The sequence below is a fragment of the Ambystoma mexicanum genome, chromosome 9 (assembly GCF_040938575.1).
Source record: "Ambystoma mexicanum isolate Mex_15411 chromosome 9, UKY_AmexF1_1, whole genome shotgun sequence".
Taxonomy (NCBI): domain Eukaryota; kingdom Metazoa; phylum Chordata; class Amphibia; order Caudata; family Ambystomatidae; genus Ambystoma; species Ambystoma mexicanum.
Genome location: NC_090931.1, coordinates 585,345,445 through 585,363,860, shown reverse-complemented (window position 1 = coordinate 585,363,860; position 18,416 = coordinate 585,345,445). Strand labels below are relative to the sequence as shown.

The following is an 18,416-nucleotide window of genomic DNA, read 5'->3' as shown; positions in this document are numbered from 1 at the left end:
TGTTTTTCAATAGAATGCAGCCATTGAAAATCACGTTGTGAACCAGGCCCCTGGGCTCTAGTCTTGGCTTTCCCACCTTCAAAAATGTCATGAGTGCTTAGAACAAGGCCTACTTAAGTGCATGATTATTAAGTGCTTTATACAAAATGGAGAATTGAATTACCATTGCTTGCATTGGTCGAAGGACCTTATCACAATCCTGCCGATTATACGCAGGTGGTGACAGTGCGCGGTATAAGAACCTTTCACATAACATAGCATAGCAATGACCATGTGTACACAGCATACAAGTCACTTGCAGTGCTTGATTCACCTGCTTTCTCTCCTCCGGCAGAAACATGAATAAACCTCACAATGAAGGCTCCCCGCTCATTGTCAAGGAGAGGATCATGCCGGGCACGCCTCCCAGGATGAACAAGTTCACGGAAGGCAAGAAAAGGTAAGACTGCGCGTGGTGTCGCCGGCCAAGGCCAGAGGTGCGCGCTGTGCGCTCTACTTTAGGTATCAGCAGATGCTCTGCCTTCACCTCCCATGACCACGCACTATGATGGGTAGGGCTGTTGGGGGCTGTGGTGTAAAACATCTGGAGTGCCCAAGGCGGCAGACCTCAGCAGGGGAGCGGGGTGCTACCTGCTCCTGTTGCCCTGTCATAGGTTGTAGGGGTGAGTTACTCCCACCCCCGTGTGCCAAGACAGTGGAACGAATTTGGGCCCGATTCATGGAATATTTGCATGGGTCAAAGTGACTTTGCACTGCCGACACAAACCCTGATTCTTGGAACTGTGCAAAGTGTATTTTTGGAGTGCCAAGCCGGTGTAAAGTCATTTTGTACTGCAAAAATGAACACTTGCACTGACTTTGCACTGCAAAAATACACTTTGCAGAGTTCCATGAATCAGGGTTTGTGTCGGCAGTGCAAAGTCACTTTGCACTGTGCAAATATTCCATGAAGCGGGCCCTTAGTGTACAGTAAGCATCAGCTGTGTAGATGCTTTGTGGGAGAATTGCCTGTGCTGTGTCCTTGTGTCTAGGGCCATTTTGACATGCAGGGCACAAGTCCTAAAAAAAAGAGGAGTGGACTCTGGTGAGCATTGGGAAGTGACGTCATTGGACATCGAGGTGAAATATACACATTTAATTCAGACATGTCTTTCACAATTGAAATTAAAAACACATGACAAAAAAGCATTTGCCGCGAGGACACATTTTCACATGACCTTGCTGCTTTTGTATCGAATGCGCGCACCTTTTGAACCTAGAAACCTGTAGCAAAACATGCCGTGTGGAAGGATGTCAATATGAGGCATTTTGCAGCTGTACTTCCAACGCTTGCCATGCTCTTCCAGGTAAATGTCTTGTTTCAGAGGCGAGAGGCGGGGGTTCGAAACCCGGCCCCAGCCCCCAGCATGTTGTTATTCATGACTTATTTTTTAAATTTCTTAAACACAGTGGGGGGACGGCTTGCACCCTCTCAAAAAGGTGGGCAGGCGCCGTCCACCAGTGTTGTCCCTTGAATTGAGCACTTGCCACCAGCTGGCCGCACTTTACTTATCGCTTTTACTTATTCTATTTATTTTACTGGCAATCTCATGTACTGCACTGCCACCTTCCCCTCCCCCCGGCACTTTTCCCCTCCACCTTCTCTGCACTTGCACGATCTCAATGTCACTTGGCCTAGTAAGATCGTTGTCTCTGTCTTCCCTCTGTCCCCCACCCTTGCCTCGTCGCGCCTTGAAACACCTGTGTATAGGCGCGTTATAAATGCCATATCATATCATATGTGAATTAATATCTTTCCTCGTGTATGGCCCAGTGAACCCAAAAGTGATTGGAGAGCCCCCCTAAGTGGGCACCACCCCATAAAATGGGGTATTGGGCCTTGACTGTTCTCAGATTTTTGGCAAAAGGTTTACAGAAACCTCTGGGCTAAATCCTCACGAAGAAAGCAATGTCCCTCCGGCTATCCTGGGCACTACACGCATGTAGCACGGGGGCATGGAATCTACCCATGTGTCCTTTCGTTCCAGTGTTACAGCATGACCTCAAGGGCAGAAGTGCTTTGAAGCCCTGCGCAACAAAAGCAATGTGATACTATGTACAAGAGTAGAAGACAGTGGGCCTCATTACGACCCTGGCGGAATGGGTTAACGGGTGCCGCTAATGGAGGCGGACCCGTTAAACCCATTCCGCCTCGTTATGAGGTTCACTCGCGGGACCCGGTAAGGACGCCTGGTAAAACCCGGCGTCCTTACCGGGTCCCCCGAGGGGACCAAGGAGCTAACAACAGGCCGGTCGTAATTGGCCCGTTGTTAGCCCCCTGCACCCATTCCCATTGAGCCCTATGGGGCTCAAATGTGAATGGGGAAGGTCCGGGCCTGGGTTCCCTGAAGGAGGAATTACCGGGCCCTCCAAACTTGGAATAGCCTGGTAATTCCCCATTCAGGGACCCCGGACCCGGTTTTGGTGGCGGCATGGCTACCGCCAAAGTCATAATGAGGCCCAGTAGCTTTAGGGAGTACAGTTGTTGCAAGGCCTGCACAAAGGATCACACACCAGGGATCGAAATTAAGATTGGATAAGCAGGAGCTAAAAGTAGCTCCTGGGTATCCAGCATTAGCCAGTGACCAGGTGCTACCACTGGGGAACGAGGAGCTAGTACATAGTGCTACGCAATCCCAACTTCCACATAAGAGGCAAACAATGGTCTGAGGGGAAATTGAAAAGCGCAAAGAGAAGAGAGTGCGTGAAGCAGAAGTAGGATTGAAAAAAAAAATCAACTTGGAACTGAAGGAAGGGGTTGAAAATGAGGCTTATTTATGTTATGCTAGAAATACCTTCAACAGATCCAAATCACCACCTTAGTGGTCTCAAAGCACAGAGGCATGCTTGAGAGGTGGTTTATTCTGCCCCCACCTGGGGTATCCAGAGCATAGTCTGGGGTGGAAAGGTAATGGAAAGGGTGGAGTGCTGGGGTATAGATAAAGGAAAAATAGAGATTTAAACAGGGGGGAGAGGGCAGGTTCAAGGAAGGATAGTGTTTGTGAAAGGTTGGGTGCATGCCGATCCAGCCAAAGTGGATCATAGATCAGGACTGCAGAACCGAGGAGGGTACATTCTGAGGGCGGTTTCAGAGAGATGAATGAGTGTTGCAAGATGGACTCGGGGCGTGCCCAGCGGACCCCCGAGATAAGCTCAATTGGATAACAGAATTCCAGCTTCTTGCCAGCACTTGGCGATACACCCTGTTATGTTGAAACTGAAATGTGAGACTTAAGTTGATAGTGAGCGGCTAACCGGGATTCTATTGTCCTGAAACTGGCCAGGGCTCGATAACAGGGAAAACGATAGGTAGAATCCTATGTTGTATGCTCATGTGGACACTTTGTGAAGCACATCTGCATGCAAACATCTCCAAGATGTTTCAGGCCTCTCTAGATTTGCCTCCCCTCCCCCCACCACTCCCCGCGCCAGGCTTTGAGCATCAGGAGTAAGGTAACAGATGCAATTACAATATACGATTCTCACAGGCATCTCCTCTTTTACTGCAGTGAACATCTTAGACAATCAGACTCTTTGTGTGCTAGTTGAGAACTATTCTCTTTGACATAAGTAACTAAAGGGCCACGTTCAAACATATCAAATGGTCAGGAAACGCAAGACAAGAGAAATGACCAAGTAGGCAGACATTGGCAGGCTCGAGGCGGCAGAAGAATCCATTAGAAGCGGCTTGGTGAATTACAAAGCACTATTGCCAAAATAAACTAACCAGTGGAGGCAGCAGGTGGGTTTGTTTCATCTTCTCCCACTGGTCCAGGAATGCCTTCATAGTGTGTTCACTATAAGGGGGTTTCTGTAGGCACTGACAAGTTCTGCCGTGTAAGGAACGCTAGGCCATGCTACAGAGGGATTCGGTGAAGACCACTATGGAGGGACCGGGGGTTTAAGTGCCCCCCCTCCCAATGTATGAGGCTTGCCACTGGCATGGTGATGAAGCTGAAGGATCTCCAGTAGGTTAATTGGCTGTCAGAATATATTTAATGACCAGTGTTTGGGATTCTGCTAGACTTCACACCAAGTCCACTCCTCAAAATCCCAATCCATGCCATGTTGTCTGGATAGCCACACAAAGTTCCATGTGAATATGTGATGCTGTTTTTGGGAGCATGAGTGTCGCCATTAAAAATGCTACCGGCGACTCCCTACCCCGCCCCCCACCCCTTTGTTTACAATGCGATTTCCCCTGTAGCTCCCTTAATCTTTCCTGCTCTACCACAACGGCCGCCACCCCATACCCCACCCCTGTACGGGGGGCTTAAATGGGAATATCACTGCCAACCGGTTTTACCTGCGGCATTGAGATGCCGGCATAGTGACCTAATAGGGAAACTACATGTGTAAACAGTGAATCTAAATGGGAGCACGTGGTCATTGGTTATCCTGAAAACCTGGTGGGATCGGGGCACTGGAGTACTGGACTTGAGTCCCCTGTTGTTAAAGCAATTTTAAAAATTGTTAACAAAAAGAAAGACTCGTTATTAAAGCTCCTCTCAGGTTCCTGGCGTATAACAGTTTTCCAAAGCGCAATCATTTTATGTCATGCTCCTTATTGCGCTAAGGTAGCTGAGTAAGCTGAGCACTTGCTGCTGAGATGAACCCCCACCTGCAAGTCACAGGCTGCAATGATGGCTAGCCACTCAGTCTTGAAATTAAGCTTGTTGGCTTGGGAATAAAACATAGTTCAATGTACAGCACTTTAAAGCCACAAGCAGGTGTTAGTAGTGCTACTTATTTATTTATTTAGGAGTAGTGCTCCATACATCCTAAGGTACTGAGCAAATACTAGAATTTTATTGAACTAATGACAACTTCAATAGCCTTTATACGTTCTTTCTTGCAATTGTTGTATGGAAAATCAGCCTTGACCACGGAACATGAGACTTTGGGCATGTCATATCCAGGGTCGCAACAGTGATGGGCCAACAGAGCAAGGTCCCAAGGGCGTGCCTTAGAGGTCAGGGTGGGACAGTTTCTCATGCCAAGGGGCAAAACTTTAATGATTTTAGTGAGCTATGCACCTGGGGCCAGATTACAGAAATGTTGCCCCGGTGCAGGTGCAAAGTTTGCACGGTATTAGCACTAGAGCAAAGTTTGCCCTAGTTCTAAAAACACTTAAAGATATTTAAAAAACAGTGCACCTTGCCTTGACAAGTGAGTTTGGCATGGTATTAGCACCAAGGGAAATATTACCCTAGAAAAAGATACATTAATTCCGTATTAGCACTAGGCCAAACTTTGCTCTGGAGCAAAAATACTGTGGAAATGTATCTTTTTTGCACTAGGGCAATTTTTGCCCTAATGCTTATAACATGCCAAAATGCACTTGCCATGGTGCAATGGTTTTCTACTGCTTCCAAGTGTTTCTAAAATAGGGCAAACTTTGCTCTATGGCTAATACCGTGCAATCTTGGCACTTGCACCAGTGCAAGGTTTCTGGTATCTGTACCCTGGTACTTAAGCCCAATGTTACTGGCCCAATGAGCTTTCAATGAACATTTTTTCACAAATGTTTTTGCTAATAAAATCACCAGAACGAGAACAGCATGGACATCTTCAGAATGGCTATTCCTCCATATCAGGTATCTGAAACCTTGTGTTCGAGGGATGTTGTGGACTACAACTACCACCAGCCCCTATCAGCACAGCCACTGTTACAGGATCATGGGAGTCAGAGTCCAAAACCTCTGGAGAGATACCCTGCCCGGCGCGCGTGATCACAACCAGTGCCCATGTTGCAGTTCATACACTCTGAAGTGCACGGAGTGATGTTGTCTGCACAGATCTGCGCACACACTTACACACGCGCTTGAACAGGTGCCATGCCTGTCCTCTGTATCTGCCTAGATGTGTGTGCAGAGAGAACGCCTCTGGGGCGGGTGTGATCGCTCTTTCGATCCCATGATGCAGGGATTTTTGCATAACCCACACGTGGCCTTGTCACTGCCCTGGAATGAAAATGAATGCCATCCTCCTCTTCCTACACAAGGGAGTTGCCAGGTTTCTATAAATAGCCAGAGCATCTGAAGGCACTCCCTGATTCTGCTGGGTGTAAGGATGGATTGGGAAATACACAGCAATATTAACCTCAGGTCCATATATAGTGGTGCATGCCAGATCCCTCATGCTTCTAAGCGCTGGACTAAATCCCCATGGGAAGACTGAGATCATGCCACTCCTCAGGTTAAGCACTCGATATGCAGCTCCCTTACACTTCCAACCTTTGGGATCTTAGTGTCAGGTGGGGAAAGGACTAGATATTGTGTAAACAGATTCCCATTCTCTTGTGATCACTCAAATTCTGCTGCACTTTGATGGAGACCCATTAAATGTCTCTGCTCATCTTAGACGAATATCTTTCAGCCATATTTGCTGGTGTTTGCATCAATAGGCGCTTAAATGGCTCTAAGACTCCGGTCTTGGCTCCTTTCTTCAATCCTGATCTGCCATCCTCCACCTGTTAAAACAAAGAGGTGATGGCTGGAAGGTTTGGAATGAATCTTTACCTCCACCTGTTGGCCATCTGCTCTAGATACCAGTCATTTTCTTACCCCATTTGTCCATCGGTCGCAGGCTCCGGGGGTCATGCTTTCTCAGTAAAATCTGCGTGCCCTGCCTTCGAGGTCCGATGTATATCTGATCTTCTCTCCTTTTGGAGACCCCTGAAATCCATGCTTTTTCTTACAAATGATTTTTAATCTTTGGGGTCTTTTAAAATGTTAAATCTTCCCAAGACTATAAGCACCATTACTGTTGTAAGTAGCACTTGACAAGATGAATAAACAGAAAAATAAGTAAAGGATCAGGGTGACACACATCTACATCCCTCTTGCACGCGCACGCGCCATCTCATATGTACCCCATGTGTAAAAGCTGAAGCGGGACTGTTCTAGAGACCCATTCCCCGGGGCTGAGTCAATGAGTGGTTGCTTGGCAAGCAGATACCGGGATGGTGCACTCCTCACTGGCACACTATGGTACTGGGCACTATTCTGAGCATCTCTCAACAATAGACTATACCCAGCTTTTGAATCCCAAGATCACATGTTCTTGAGGAGCTGAAACTCTGTCTTGCATTGAGCTTCTTGGCATCAAAGTTAACCTTCTGCTGCCTTTGAAGTCAGTGCAGCAGGTGTTGGAGATGAGTTGGTGACACGTCTCTAAATAAAAGAGACACGCGACCAAGCTCACGGTCAGATTACCGCAGTGGCGGAGGAGGATTTCTCTATTTGGACTCCATCACGGCTTAAATCTTTCCATGCAATGCACTTCCTCGTGTTAGCCATGTTCCATATCTACTGATGTGCAGATCGCAGCCACAAAACCGCACTTCCCCTGCAACCTTTGTGGACCCAACCTCCCAGCTAAATATCCGTCTGGATAGACTCAGTATCCTAGGAGACGCTCATAACCTCCCAGCTAAACATCCACCTGGATAGACTCAGTATCCTAGGAGACGCTCCTAACCTCCCACCTAAACATCCATCTGGATAGGCTCAGTATCCTAGGAGACGCTCATAACCTCCCAGCTAAACATCCACCTGGATAGACTCAGTATCCTTGGAGACGCTCATAACCTCCCACCTAAACATTTATCTGGATAGGCTCAGTATCCTAGGAGACACTCATAACCTCCCTGTTAAACATCCACCTGGATAGACTCAGTAACCTAGGAGATGCTCATAACCTCCCCGCTAAACATCCACCTGGATAGACTCAGTATCCTAGGAGACGCTCATAACCTCCCACCTAAACATCCATCTGGATAGACTCAGTATCCTAGGAGACGCTCATAACCTCCCTGCTAAACATCCACCTGGATAGACTCAGTATCCTAGGAGACGCTCATAACCTAACCTCCCACCTAAACATCCATCTGGATAGGCTCAGTATCCTAGGAGACGCTCATAACCTCCCACCTAAACATCCATCTGGATAGGCTCAGTATCCTAGGAGACGCTCATAACCTCCCTGCTAAACATCCACCTGAATAGACTCAGTATCCTAGGAGACGCTCATAAACTCCCCGCTAAACATCCATCTAGATAGACTCAGTATCGTAGGAGACGCTCATAACCTCCCCGCTAAACATCCATCTGGATAGACTCAGTATCCTAGGAGACGCTCATAACCTCCCACCTAAACATCCACCTGGATAGACTCAGTATCGTAAGAGACGCTCATAACCTCCCACCTAAACATCCAACTGGATAGACTCAGTATCCTAAGAGACGCTCCTAACCTCCAACCTAACCATTTATCTGGATAGACTCAGTATCCTAGGAGACGCTCATAACCTCCCCGCTAAACATCCATCTGGATAGACTCAGTATCCTAGGAGACGCTCATAACCTCCCCGCTAAACATCCATCTGGATAGACTTAGTATCCTAGGAGACGCTCATAACCTCCCCGCTAAACATCCATCTGGATAGACTCAGTATCCTAGGAGACGCTCATAACCTCCCACCTAAACACCCACCTGAATAGACTCACTATTCTAGGAGACGCTCGTTATTGAATGAAAACGCCATAGACAAATGATACAAGACTTCTACTTGTATTATCTTGTATGGGGGAGGGTTGCATTTTATCCCAGAAAAGTCAGACCGCAATCAAAGGAATGATTCAACACCATACGCTGTTTTTACAGCAAGTACATTTCTGATCATCCGCCACCTTCTCCCACTTACCAGGTCTGATCATTCTACCATGAAATTGTGTCAACCACTGCCAATACCCCGAAGGATGTCTAAAACCCCGAGTCAACACTTCTTTGCCTATGAAAGAGCTTAACGACTCACTTACCCAAACACCACTTACCATAGAAGATCTTGGCAATTCGGAAGAAGGATTGACCAGGCGTAAAGCATGGATACTCTATAGCTTATATTCTCTTTTCCATTGGTCAAAAATAAAGATGTCTCAAATGAGATTCCTAACTATTTTTGGTTCAAAGCAGGGCCCATCAACAGGGTCGATTCTGTTAACTGTCCTTTATTGATTTTGCATCTTAAATGTATTGGCATGGAAGGTGCATCCCTAACCTGGATTGGGTCATTCACAAGACCATGTCCAATCCTAACCAGTCGACAGAACAAAATTAATTGAGGGCTGGGCTGTAAAGGGGGGATATACAAGGGGCGTAGGCGCGGCCAAAGACAGAGACGTGTTTGAGTGGTCTGGTAGACATTATTGCAAGAGCGCAAAGTGTGTGGTCCCCCGAAACACAAGGGCCTCAAAACGTTGGGAATATATGTGAGCAGAGTTTGAGACACACTCAAGTTCTGGGTGAGGCCTGCTGGAGCACACAGAGCGCAGCATGTGAGACAGGCACATTGCACATATGCATTACCTTTACATACGTGCATGTTTTTGTGGCTCACATGCTGCTTCAGGTATCCAGTCAATATATCTAAAACATTACAGAGTGGTACATTTCAGAGTGGACCTTAACATCGAAAAACACAGCAAACAATAATTAAATAAATAAAGGGTATTGCGGTAAAGGGGTTAAAATGGCTCAGGATGGGGTTGGGATGGCGTTATAAAGGTCCACAAATGGGGGGGCAGGGCGGGTCGGGGGAGGGACTCCCCCCAAATAAAAATAAAATAATGTGGTGTTTTTCAGTATTTTGTCCACGATTAAATTTACCACTCTGTAATTGTGGTCGGTAAGATGACATATAACCATTGCTACATTCTTAAAAGGGTTTTAAGTCTGTATAAATGCACCATTGATGTCATTTTTGGGCCATCAGTAAAATGATTTGGAAATCATGAATGTCTCTGCAGAATTGATCACACCTAATATTGTATACATTGCAAGAATCTAGCATAAACATGTTTAGGAGAGGTTAGTAAGTAATCTGGTTTCTAAACTCAACTTTAATCCTCTGCCAGGGCTCCAGTCGCACCAATGATGATATCCTTACAAACATAATGATAATTAATACAATTGTTTCTTTTGATTGTCGGGTCTGGAATGGAAAATATAGTGACAATACATGGTAGCCTACAATGTCCATAAAAAAGGCTGAGGATAATGTCCTTTTGCAGTATAATAGTGACACCACTACTTACATGTAGTAAGAAAATTACATCACTACTGCAACTGTAATAGCCTGCTACTCAGGAGGATAGCTCTGGGGCAACGCGCTCGTCTTGGAAGCAATACGACGCCCAGCAACATAAGTTCGATCCCCGGGTCCGCGCTTAGAAACCTCTGGGTATTAAGCGCGTTAGAAAAATTACAATTACAATTACTCTTGCAGAAGTGCCATCATAATGCCCGCTGCTTGAGCTAGCACAGATCAGACTTCAAGACCCGGTGTTAAAGGGAATGCCGCGTGGACATGCATTATAAAGAATACACTACCCCATCTCATCCGTAAAAAAAAAGGATATTGCAAATCAACTTGGAGTTCTGTGACCTTATGGAGGTACTTGTTCCTCTATCTGATAACGAACCTCCTCAGTGGCTTGCAATACCCTCACACCGTACAGTAGGGGGCACTTTATCCCACCTGCCCTGTTGTTTGCCCCCCACTCCCTTGTTTCTGTGCTCCCCTCAGCATGTTCCTCCCCCTATGATTGTAAAGTGCTCCGTTGCTTCATAAAGCCAGGTCTGCACTCAATGAATACCACAATAATAACCCCACATATCTCGGCCTGGCAAAGTGCACAACGGAAATGACAAAGGGATCACGCCCCGTCTGGGAAGCAGGAATTGATACGTTGGTCTTTAGAGCTAACGTGGCCTTGCGGCTTCGAGGTGAATGGCCAGCTCCACGCAGCCCCGCTCTGGCCAGTGCACGGACATTAGCTCCCCGCGGTCGAGTTAGTGCAGAGAAAGACCAGCAGATGGACGTCATGTGTATCAGTATACATATAGGTGCCCAGGGTTTGCCCAGATGCGGGTCCCATGCTTGCAGGACCTAGGGACCCAAGCTACTCCACACTGACGAGGCCCAGCAAGGCCGAAACACGTCTGGGGGGGATGCTTGTGGTCTCGTGCAGAAGGGATGCGACTAAGCAGTTTGGGCAGGACTCCCCCTTTTGGGGTGGGACCAAGCCAGGTGTGCATATGGTCTTTCCCCTCCTGCAGTGGCTTGGCAGGCGAAGAATGATGGTCTTGAGAGTTGCCCTGAGCAATGCTAGAGGTTAGGATTCATTCCAAACCTTCCAGCCATCACCTCTTTTGTTTTCCGCACATATAGGCGCCCAAAATTCCGTTCTATTATCATTCTTTCTGCTTTGAACTTTTCTATTTAGACATCGGATTTCGGACTCTAAAATTCTCTAGTTTGAACAGTCAATTATAAAGTACGTGTTTGCATAAGTATAGCCACATTTCTATGAAAAATGCCTTGAGTATTGATTCAAGAATGGTTTATGCAATTTGAATACACCCTGATGAGGCCTGTTTAGGCACTGGAGCGGTATCCATGAGCAAAACCTTTACACACTTGTCAAAAACCGGCATTAAATAATGGCTCTACTGAAAGCACCTCAAGCACAATGGTATTCTGATTACGTATTTCCACCAGTGGTATAGCGTTATGGCTAGTGGTATGAACTCTCAGCGGTAAAAGCACCCGGAGGCACACATATTTTCCTTTATTTACAGCACATAATTAAATACCACTGGTGCTGAAAGTACACAGCCAGCGGCGGAGAAGGGCAGTGCCAGGGTACCTCCAGCAAAACACTGGTTCCCAGTTATTTGCTGAGTGTTCAGTAGCAACACAACACAGAGACATGTCGTTATATGGGCGAGAGGGCATCAGTGTGTCTTTTTTTGTTGGCACATGAGTAATGCTTTAAAAGTGCACATTTTCAATTTTATTTATTGTAAAACAATGTACAAAGAAACAAAGGTGAAATATGAAAAGATAGGGGGTAAACAGAGCCCCCCCACCCGCCTTAAAGCAAAAAAGCACTTAAAAATAGCTTTTGCATCATTAAACAAAGGGCCTCATTACGACCCTGGCGCTAATGAGTTAACGGCGTCTTAAAAGGCTGCGGCGCTGTTAACCCATTAGCGCCTGATTACGAGGTCCCTTTGCGGGACCCAACCTTAACTGCTGGTCTACACAAGCCGTTAAAGTAGGAACCCGTAAAGGGACCTTGGTGCTAAGTACGGTACCGCAATTTGCGGTACCGTACTTAGCGCCTTCCCCATTCCCATTGAACCCTATGGGGCAAAAATGGGAATGTGGAAGGGCCATTGAGGAAGGGGGAATTACTGCCCCGCCAACCTTGTAATGGGTTGGTAATTCCCCCTTTCTCCATGGCGGAGTCGGTAAGTTACCGGCATGGACCATGGTGCTAATAGCACCTTGGTTTTCCGCCTGGGTCGTAATGAGGCCCAAAGACTCTGGGTATTTCCAGAGCTACCATAATGACATGGAAGGAAAATAAAATGGCGGTGCAGCTGCTGGCTTTGGGCTTTACACTTTGACGCACAACTCTGAGGTGGTCCCATGTTGGCCTTTAATGTCAACCATTTAATAGTAGGATTTGCTCCATATTCAGTAACGGACTATAAAGTGGGGCGGTATTTTCCTTTTCTGCAATGACCGGTCTTGCACCGCCAGCAAAGTCCAACCCCCTTTTCCAACATCAACTCAGAATGCCTTATGAAATTCAAGAGGAAATCAAAACTTGAGAATTGTATGAGGGACTAGTATGAGAAATTAGGGCTGGAACTAAAATGAGGAATTAGCATAAGGGAAAAGGGACTGGGGTGAGGGACTAGGATGAGGGATTCGGCTAAGGCACTAGGTTGAAGGACTAATACAAGTGGTTAGGAAAAGACTAGGATGAGACGTTTGGAGGAGAGAGTAGGACTAAGGTGAGCGACTCGCAGTAGGACTAGGATGAGCGAGAGGGATGAGCAATTAGGGTGAGAAACTATGACTCCCTAAATTACAGGGCACCATATTCTTCTCTTGTTTACTTGTACCTAAAAAAATAAATTACATCGGTATCTGTACTGCGCTTCATGCAGACTCCAGCCGTGATGAAGTCAATGCATACCAGTTGCCATGGAAATCAAATATTCTTCTTCTTGACACCATTTCGCTTCTCCAACCCAACGCTACAGTCCCACCATATCGGCCAAAACTAATTTAATTAATGCAATATTATTCAAGCAGCCCAAGAGGCGCTGCGGGGTCTGGGGGGGGGGGAAAGAGAGAGAGAGAGAGAGAGAGAGAGAGAGAGAGAGAGAGAGAGAGAGAGAGAGAGAGAGAGAGAGAGAGAGAGAGAGAGAGAGAGAGAGAGAGAGAGAGAGAGAGAGAGAGAGAGAGAGAGAGAGAGAGAGAGAGAGAGAGAGAGAGAGAGAGAGAGAGAGAGAGAGAGAGAGAGAGAGAGAGAGAGAGAGAGAGAGAGAGAGAGAGAGAGAGAGAGAGAGAGAGAGAGACTAAATGTCCACAGACTAATAAAATCGTTTTGAACCGCTCTAAATATGGTAATAGATTTCTCATGCTTTAAGTTCCAAGCACGCGTATGCGGGTCCTTTTTGCATAGACTCGCATAATAGCCAGTGTTCAGTCGCAGTCCCGAAATAAGGACGCCGACTACCCATTGACAACACTGGCATAAGGAAACGTTGGGCAGGGTTCCATAGGGTTGCAGAAAAGGTAGCTACAAACGAGGGAAACATGGGGAACACGAAAAAGCAGCAAAGGAACTTAGGGGAACGCGAAGTAAGAGTGAAGGCATCGTGCGAGAGTAGGGGGCGTGAACCCCACTCCCCTTTTTTTTACAAATACATTGCGACATCAAGGGAGACTTTTTGACGCTTCATCACTGATGCCATTCGCCCTTCTGAAATAGGCCCCAATACATGGAAGAGGAGGGTCTTGCAGTGTGTAAGTGTTTTCAGAGTATACCTTTTCAATGTTTGCAAACATCTCCAGGTAGTGGCAATGCACTAATCGGTCTGCTCTAAAGTAAACAAACTAATGATCTGAGAGCAGCCTTAGAATGTGGTGGCGACACCTGCGCGCCACCTCTGTCTCTGGGATTCGCCCGCTGTCTTCATTTGGGGGTTCCCCCAGGGCTTGCCGCGTGGAAAGGTTCCACCGGTTTCTTATAAGAATGTAAGATGTCATCACCTCTCTTGCCAGACCGGATTTCTTTCCACAAACGCATAGTCCTAATTGAAGAGGATATTTTTATCCATGCAAAATTATGCGGATTACTCACACGTCCATGCAAATAAACGTCGTCAACGCACTGAACAAAATACCTTTGGAAGGCGGTTTCAAGGAAGGAAGCAATGCTGACAGAATTCAACGTACATTTTAAATCATGCATAGAAGCAAATCATTATTAAACCGGGAATGGTGCGCCATGGGTCCTCCTTGAACTCTCAAAAAATCGCCACAGGCCGCGCAATTTCAAATGCGAGAATGGAAATATAAAAATGCCCCCACCCTACCTCCACTCTCTACCCCCACCCACCCTATCTCCACTCTCTCTATCCCCAGCCACCCTACCACCAGTCCCTTTACCCCCACCCACCCTACCTCCACTCTCTCTACCCCACCCACCCTACCTCCACTCTCTCTATCCCCACCCACCCTACCACCAGTCCCTTTACCCCCACCCACCCTACCTTCACACTCTCTCTACCTCCACTCTCTCTATCCCCACCCTCCCTACCTCCACTCTCTCTACCCCCACCCACCCTACCTCCACTCTCTCTCTACCTCCACTCTCTCTATCCCCACCCACCCTACCACCAGTCCCTTTACCCCCACCCACCCTACCTTCACACTCTCTCTACCTCCACTCTCTCTATCCCCACCCACCCTACCACCAGTCTCTTTACCCTCACCCACCCTACCTCCACTCTCTACCCCCACCCACCCTACCTCCACTCTCTCTCTACCTCCACTCTCTCTATCCCCACACACCCTACCACCAGTCCCTTTACCCCCACTGACCCTACCTCCACTCTCTCTACCCCCACCCACCCTACCTCCACTCTCTCTACCTCCACTCTCTCGATCCCCACCCACCCTACCACCACTCCCTTTGCCCCACCCACGCTACTCCCACTCTCGCTACTCCCAACCACATACCAACCCCACTCTCTCTACCCCCACCCCACCCACACTCTCTCTACCCCAAACCACCCAACTCTTTCCACAACACACCCACCCACTCCCACTCTGAACCCCCTCTCATCCTTCCTCTCAAACTGTCGCCGTATTTCTTACTCTTTCACTCTCAACCTCTCTCGCTCATATTTCCTTGTGCTGATTATCAATGGCACCCTATCTCAATCGTTTCCTCCCTTACTCTATTCACCTTCATTCTCATTCTCTTGCACACCCGCGCCCCCTATCATATCCTCCTTTGAAATGTTGCGCTCTCCTCCTTGCACCTTGGTGCTAAATGCAAAGAACTGCAGTAAACGCCCAAACTATTGGCTTTGCCAATGCTTGTTCCTGTATGCTCTGGCAGTGGGGAACACCAAATCACCATGCACCTGCACAGCTCTATAACTCTTGCAGTTCAGGAAAGAACTGGAGACCTTAACGGTCATGAAATTCCTCCAATAGCATTGCGATCATTAGAGACCGCAGCACATATACGCGCTCCGACCTTCCATGCGGGCATCTCCTCCAGTGATCATCCCTCTTTACGGTCTATGTATGTCACACAGCTCTCAATTGCTTCCCAGCAAGGTGTATGCTTAATAAATACTATACGTACATACATACAAATGTACATGTATGCATACATATGCACACATACATAAACATGCAACCAGGTGGAAGACACAATTAGAACACATCTGGGTATACTATGTGTGACAATGTTTACCAGTGCACAGTTATCATTCCTGCATTTGCACATCATTACCAATATTTCACACATTTTTAAGATGTCCATCGAAGACAGATCCCTACCTGATCATCTATGTCAGCTTTGGAAGAAGATGCTTGTGAAGCTTGTTCCTTGGGACTTTATCCATTGTAGATGGTTTTGATCTCCATCTATTTATTCTAGATTGCAAATACGTTGCAGAGCTCTGGTGCCTAATGTTTAATATGATTGGTCAATATCCGGGAGACAAGACTTTAGTCTGGTTTCCTGAGAACGCAATTTGCAAATAGACAGATTTTCAATGGTTTATTGATTGAAATCCAGTCTTGGTTGTTTGTGGGGGAGAGAATGAAATAGTGTTCCAGAGTTGAGGGTCGAAAATTCTGAAAAAAATGCAAGCCAGTAACAATGGAAAAGGGGAATACCAGTACATTGAAAACATTTTGAGATCAATTAATAGTTTAATGAATATGCTTAAAAATGAACTGATTGTGTTCTATTTCTATCAGTCAGAGGTGAGTTTCTAGCACTCGAATAAGGATCTATGTGATGACTGCAACCCCATAATTGCATTCTCCTCCATCAAGCCCTTGATTGTAAACAAGGCAGCAGAACATTGAGGAACTAGGACCTTGGCATATCTCAAAGCACCTCAAAGGAGGAGCTCTTGTCGCAAAGAAAATCAGGGTCCAATCGAATTAATTCCCCACACTGTGGCTGGTGTGTTCTTTCTTTGGCAAGATGCTGTAACAAGGGTAATCGAAAAGGGACTCCTTAAATCGGGTCACCTTCTTGTTATCTGGAGCTTCGGTCAACGCTTTCCTGGAACATCTATTCCAACGTAGACCAATATTGATAATCCTGGGCAAACCAGGCTTGCCAAAATGCAGATTTCCTTTGAAGGACTATTTAAAATGAGCTGACAAAATAAATAGAATATGGGTAGAAAAGACTCAAGTGTGACTTCAAACTCCAGCTGTTTATTTACTTTATAGCTCCTGAAATCCATCTGACTTCCATATTTGGGCCTTGCCGACACAATCCCACAGCCTAATTCCTCGTCCCACCCCTTTCTGCACCTACAGTGTATTCCGAGCCACCCCATTGGGAGACTTGATCCTCTTATAAGTGCTATTCAAACATAACTTGAAAGTGCATGTCATAAACATAATGGTCACAAATGTATCCAAACAGCTGCCTCTGGGCCAGTCAGGGTCAGTCGCCTGGGAATACGCACTCCAGAAGAACGTATTGTGCAGGCCCACGATTCCCGCTACCGATAGCAATTATTCCAGCTGTCCTAGGAAAAGTGGAGCTAATTATCCCAGAGTAAAGATTATTCTGGGAAGATGAAGGTGAAGAAAAATGCAAGGCTGGACCCACCTGCCTTCCCAAGTGACCGAAAGCTGTATACTCACCGTACTACACTGGGCAACAATGGGATAATATTGGGATCGATGCATGTAATGAAAGGTCTTTTTTTAGTCCATTTTTGACCTTCGATCATTTTCATGATGGATATCCTTCAAGGCACTCATAAAAATCAACCTTAAAAAGCCATGCAAAAATAAAGGAAAAAGCGGTCTCTTTTGGCCAGGAGGATCTGGTTTGAAATGCCCACACTTGTGCCTGTGTCACTCATCAAAAAGCCTATGTTTATTTCCATGACATGTATTGTACACTCCTGTTCCTGCACCCTGCAGTGATCCAACGGTAGCATCTGTCTCCCAAGCTATCAGATGTTCATGAGGCATCTAAACATTCTGGGATCAACGTGTTATGTTCCCAAAATCACACTAGCAGCGCATTTCAAGTGGGCATTCATAGTTTTAAATTGATACATTCTGTCTGCTTTTGTGGGAGGTCCTCGATGCCCACATTGGACTGGCCCTTTCTCCTCTTTCCCCCACTTCTAGCCATACCTAACCCGGACCCCACCTTGTTTTTTTTAATTTTTAATTTTGTTACCGACAATTATTTTTCCGTTTTAAGGGAGTTTTGCTCCTTTTCGGGTGCGTGTTTTTGGTTTATGGACATACAGCCACCCCTCTGCTGTTCACGTGACACTTTCAGATCAGCTGCATTGGTATAGGAACTGTGCATTGTTATTAAAGGGTCCAGCAGTATAGTTTAGATTCCTTTGCATTGATTCATTTATGGACGACTGGTTTTGCATTGCTTGACATTTACTTTGTGGCACTTGCATTAGTCCACTTGCTTTTGCATGGATGTGACTTCCTAAGGCCTGTCTTCATATATTGTTATTGGGGCAAAATGATCACCTGAGAACTTTCTGTGAAGCATTTTGTAAAATGTATGCCGCTAACTCTTTCCCTTTGTCTCCTTGCAGCAGTTCGTTGTTTGTTCTGGAACTGGAGCCCATAGAACCTCTGATGCCAAGCAAGATGACTGCTCCTATATTCTCCAAGCCCATGGACACCCATATCCGGCACAGGTACTGGCACTATGTACTTATCTATAATCAAGGATAACAGGAATTTAATATGAGCAGGCTTT

General features: G+C 46.5%; 1 protein-coding gene across 1 annotated transcript in view; it reads left to right on the top strand.

Annotated features, from left to right (window-relative positions):
- The first annotated feature begins 338 nt into the window (after nt 1–338).
- TRPV3 (transient receptor potential cation channel subfamily V member 3) overlaps nt 339–18,416 on the top strand; it is a 76,692-nt gene continuing 58,614 nt past the window's right edge. The window contains exons 1-2 of the mRNA XM_069613934.1: nt 339–439; nt 18,250–18,354. Coding sequence (XP_069470035.1) covers nt 339–439; nt 18,250–18,354 — 206 coding nt within the window. The remainder of the gene's footprint in view (nt 440–18,249; nt 18,355–18,416) is intronic.